The 4632-nt window shown below is 70.6% G+C and overlaps 1 protein-coding gene across 2 annotated transcripts in view; it reads right to left on the bottom strand.

Annotated features, from left to right (window-relative positions):
- Positions 1-18: 18 nt before the first annotated feature.
- LOC102376306 overlaps positions 19-4632 on the bottom strand; it is a 37707-nt gene continuing 33093 nt past the window's right edge. For both annotated transcript variants that reach the window (XM_025214229.1, XM_025214228.1), the window contains 2 exons: positions 2334-2395; positions 19-667 (listed from right to left, as the gene is read on the bottom strand). In XM_025214229.1, coding sequence (XP_025070014.1) covers positions 299-667; positions 2334-2395 — 431 coding nt within the window. In that variant the 3' untranslated portion in view covers positions 19-298. The remainder of the gene's footprint in view (positions 668-2333; positions 2396-4632) is intronic.

Here is a 4632-nt window from a genome sequence, read left to right as displayed (position 1 = left end):
AGCCTGAGAGAGCCGGAGGTTAGTGCCAGCGCCACACACGCACCCCCCGGGCCGGGGCCCAGCGCCCGCCTGCCCCGCGCGCCAGCTCAATGCAGCCCCCACAGCGAGGCTGCCGACGCCGGGCGGCCAGCGCCCTCCGCGCGCACATGCTCACACACATTCGCAAACACGCGCGTACACACACACGCATACTCGTGCACACGCATCTTTATGCTCATGCACGCACCAACACGTGTGCACATACACATCCTCGCATATGTTCAGAAATATGCACACACACGCACTTGCTCTCACACACTCATCTGCATGTACACATGCTTATGTTCATACATGCACGCACACTCAGACTCACAAACATACATGCATGAACATGTGCACACATACTCACACCCATGTGTGCACACTCACCCCTGCACACAGGCGCGCACACACATACACACACGTGGCACAAAGCACCACGGCCCACAGGGTCACCCCCCAGCAGGGCAAACAACTTGGAACCGTCCACGGGCTCCGGCCCGAAGCTGCCCAGACACTGGGCCCCGGCCCCGCACACGGCAGGGCCGGGAGAGGGGCACAGGACAGAGCGAGCCATGCAGGGAAGCAGTGGGCGCAGCACTGCCCGACAGCGTGCGCGCAAGGAGCCACGTACCTCCGCTCGCCAGTGCTGCGCACGGTGCGGAGCGCACGGGAGAGAGAGATGGAGAGAGACAGACAGAGACAGAGCAGTTAGGAGAACAGGAGGGTCCCGGCGCGCTCAGGTCCCGGCACATGGCAGCAGAGGTCCGTGCCACCCGCATGGCAATGCCCGGGGGGTCTCCCAGCCTGACACGTGGATGCGGTGCAGAGCGTGGGCACCGCTGACAGCCCGCATTTGGTCGCCTGGCCCGGGGGGCAGAGGCCAGTGCAGCCCCCAGGGCTGGATGGGGCAGGTGCGAGGGGACACGCTGAGGCACAGGGACCCCATTCCCACGCCCTGAGGGTCCCCCGTGCCGGGGCCTGGTGCACGCATGGAGCAAGGAGGCCCACCCTACCCCACGGCCACAGGCCTACAGCCCCCAGTGAGGTGTCTGGGCCCCCAGCACCATCAGCAGCCCAGCCTGGGCAGGATCAGGGCCAGGTCCTGGGTCCTGGGGCAGAGGTCGGTGCGGCTGTTTGGCGTTTCCATTCAGTGTGCAGGGCACCGGGCTGGGCGCACGAAGCTGCGCTGACACGTCTGCGTGTGCACGGAGCCACGTGTGGGGGCAGGGAGCCCGGCTGGCGCGTGCCAAGCTGGGGAGCAGGCCCCGCCGTGGGGCACGCAGCAGCACGTCCCTGCACGGTTGAGCCGAGGCGGGCACGTGGCCCAAACTGCGCCAAGCAGGGGAAGGGGGAGCAGACAGGCGGGGTGCTGAGCAGGGTGGGGGCAGAGGAAAGGTATCTGCCCCCCAGGAAGAAAACTCCTAGCTTGTGCGAGCAGCGCCCTGGGGAACTCCCCGCTGCAGGAAAGCCAGGCGCTGCCGGGAGGGGGGGCAGGCTAACGAGGTCAGCCCGGCTCCGGCTGGGGGGAGCCAGCCCCTGCCAGAGCCAGCCGGTGCCAGCCCCATCCCCGGAGCTGGGTGGGAGTGGGCAGGAAGAGGGGGGCACCGCGGACGTCCTGGGGCAGGACGGAGAGCAGAGGAGAAGGGCAGCAGTGTGTGCTGGGGCGGGAGGGCCACGAGCCCAGCCTCGCCCCTGCCCATCAAAGCCACGCGAAAGGTCCCCAGACGCCCCGGGCCAGGGCACAGCCACGGATGCATGCAGCCTCTGTGCTCCCCGCCGTGGGCAGGGGAAGGCGGCCAGCTGGCACCGGCCAGTGGGAGGTGCTTCCTGGCGCCTGGCTGGGAAGGGCAGGGGGGCGCCCCGCCGGGCTGAGACCCCCGTGCCCCCCTTGCACGGCGCAGGGAGCCGGGCCCACCTTGGGGCCGCACTCAGCCCCTGGCCCATTCCCAGCCCCTCCGCCACGAGCCCTGGGTGCTGCCCGCTGCATCCCGGGGCAGGGACTGGCTCCTTGTGCTCAGGCGCCACGTGCTCGTTCACGGGTGCTATGGATGTGCTGCCCACCCCGCGCCCATGGCGTGTCGTGGCTCTGGCTGTGGTCAGGGTCAAGGTCCAGGTTAGAGTCAGCCCCTCACACCACCCCGGCTGCTCTTCCAGGGAGCAGAGGACAAGCCCAAGACAGCACAGGAGAGGAGAGAAACCAGACAGCGGCAGAGGCGAGTTGCAGCAGATCACCCGCTCTCCCCGTGGAGCAAAGGACTCCTGGGGGGCGGGGGGAGATGATGGAGCGGAGGGCGGGGGCCGCGCTCCCCTACCTTGATGAGGTGCTTGTTGACCCATTTGGTGAAGGTTTTCTTCTGCACCCGGTCACGCTCATCTGCAAAGAGGAGAACAAGGAGGGGGATCAGCCCAGAGCAGGGGAGTGGGGAAGCCCATGGTGACTCATCGGCACAACGGGAAGGAAATGGTTAAGTGACTCAGCCAGACGGTGCCAGGCCCCGTGGCCCCCCCCCCTGCTGTGCCAGGCAGAGCCTGCCTCCAGGCTCCCCCCAGCCCGGACCGGGGTGCAGGGGTGTCCCAACACACCTCCCTGCGGGCACAGGAGCCGCCCGGCCTTCCCCGGGTCCAGCCTGCTCCGGGTCGGGAACCCTTTCCCCGCCCAGCAGCGAGGGCTGACTCAGACTCCGGCCTCCTCTGATTGCAGGGGCTGCGGGAGGGAGGACGGTGCCGCACCCCAGAGAAGGGCTGAGCCCTGCCCCAGTCCAAGGCCACCAGCAACAGCCACCCGCCCCATCACACTGGGCACGGCTGCAGCCTGAGGGCCTTGAGCCCGCTGTACCGGACCCGTGCCCTGGACACCGGGGTCCCGCCCCGCACCGCGCCGCTGGGCCTGGCTGCTGGGAGGGCGGAGAAGTCGGAGCCTCCCAGGAAGCGACGCAAATGCATGAGAGCAGAGAAGCAGGACGGGTGCGAGGGCTGCCCCCCGCGGGGCGCCGGGAGCCACTAGCAGCCCTGCCCCGCTTGCCCGCTGCTCGCCCCCGAGGGCGGCTTCCCATCTCGGCCTGAAGGACAGCTGCCCCAGCCCCTGCAGCCGTCCAGGTACCACTGCGGGCCCAGCTCCAGCCCGCAGCACCCTGGCCACACGCTGGCACGGCCCCAGCCCCCGGCCACGGGACCCCCGAGAGCAGCCCTGCCCCGCTTGCCCGCTGCTCGCCCCCGAGGGCGGCTTCCCATCTCGGCCTGAAGGACAGCTGCCCCAGCCCCTGCAGCCGTCCAGGTACCACTGCGGGCCCAGCTCCAGCCCGCAGCACCCTGGCCACACGCTGGCACGGCCCCAGCCCCCGGCCACGGGACCCCCGAGAACACGCATGGCCCTGCAGACACGGGGCCCAGTGGCAGCTCGCCCGAGCCACCAGGCACCCCTCTCTGCCAGGGCACCCGCCAACCCCAACCCGGTCCCAGCCCCAAGCCCGGGGTCTGCGGCCAGGGCGGGCTGGGGGGGCAGGGTCGGACAGCAGCAAGGGGAAGCAGCAGGCAGGATGAGCATGTTGTGCACACCCAGGGGAGGGCACACGCGTGCGCGCACATGCATGCACGCTGCAGAGCCGCGCCCTGGCTGGGCGTGCCCATGGGGCAGTGAACAGAATTGCAAATCGGGCCTGCAAGGTGCTTCCCCTCCACCCCCCTCATTCCAGCCAAGTCACAGCCCCCGCGCAGGAAACGGCTCCGGCAGGCAGGAAGGCTCCTGCACCCGCGCCCACCGGCCCAGGCACACGAGCGGGGAGGGGCTGGGGGTCCCTGCAGAGGGGCGCGCTCCTGGCCTGAGCCCCCCAGGCCGGGGCAGCAGCGATACCCGAAACCCGCGAACCCGAGTGCATGGGGACCCCCGACAGGTCCCCCGCGCCCCGCAGCTCTCCCTGGGCAGGGTGGGGGCTGCAGCCAGGCCGCGTCCCGGGCAGACACGGGGCTGGGACCCCAGCAGAGAGCCCCCAGGAGCGTGGGGCAAGGCAGCCCCCCACCGCACCCGCAGGAGCAGCTCGGACAACGGGGCCAGAGTCAGACTCAGCCCCCCAAACCCCGCGCAGAGTGGCGCCTGAAGCCCCCAGCCACGGCACGGCCCCACATGCAGCCCCGGCGCCTCGGAGCTGGGCAGCCGGTGCCGCGACATGATGCTGCGCCTGCCTCGCCGCCACGGGAGCCCACACTACGCTGCGCTGCGCTGCACCGCCCTGCCCTGCCCTGCCTGCCTGCGCGCGCCTCTGGAGAGCCTCTCTGCTGCTGTGCTCCGCGCCTCTGCCCGGCGGTGCCAGGCCTGCCCGGCCCTGCCTCCTCCCAGAGGTGCGGCGAGGTGCGGCCCAGGGGCGGGGAGGAGACAGGCTCCCGCCCCGGCTAGGGCGACAGGAAGCCTCAGCCAGCAGCAAATGCTGGGAGCCGCAGGCACTGGGCTTTGGACTTAACTCTCTCCTCCCCCGCGCCGCGGGCAGGGCAGCCTTCGGCGCCGGGCAGGGCAGCTCTTTGCGGGGGCGTCTGGGGCACCCCCGCCTGGCACCCAGCCGGCCGGGGTAGGGAGCAGGCCGGGCCGGCCCAGCGCCAACCCCCAGGCCATGCCTTCAT

The sequence above is a fragment of the Alligator sinensis genome, unplaced genomic scaffold, assembly GCF_000455745.1.
Source record: "Alligator sinensis unplaced genomic scaffold, ASM45574v1 scaffold987_1, whole genome shotgun sequence".
In the NCBI taxonomy this organism is placed as follows: Eukaryota; Metazoa; Chordata; order Crocodylia; family Alligatoridae; genus Alligator; species Alligator sinensis.
The sequence above is the reverse complement of the archived record's forward strand: the minus strand, read 5'-3'. Positions and strand labels throughout refer to the sequence as shown.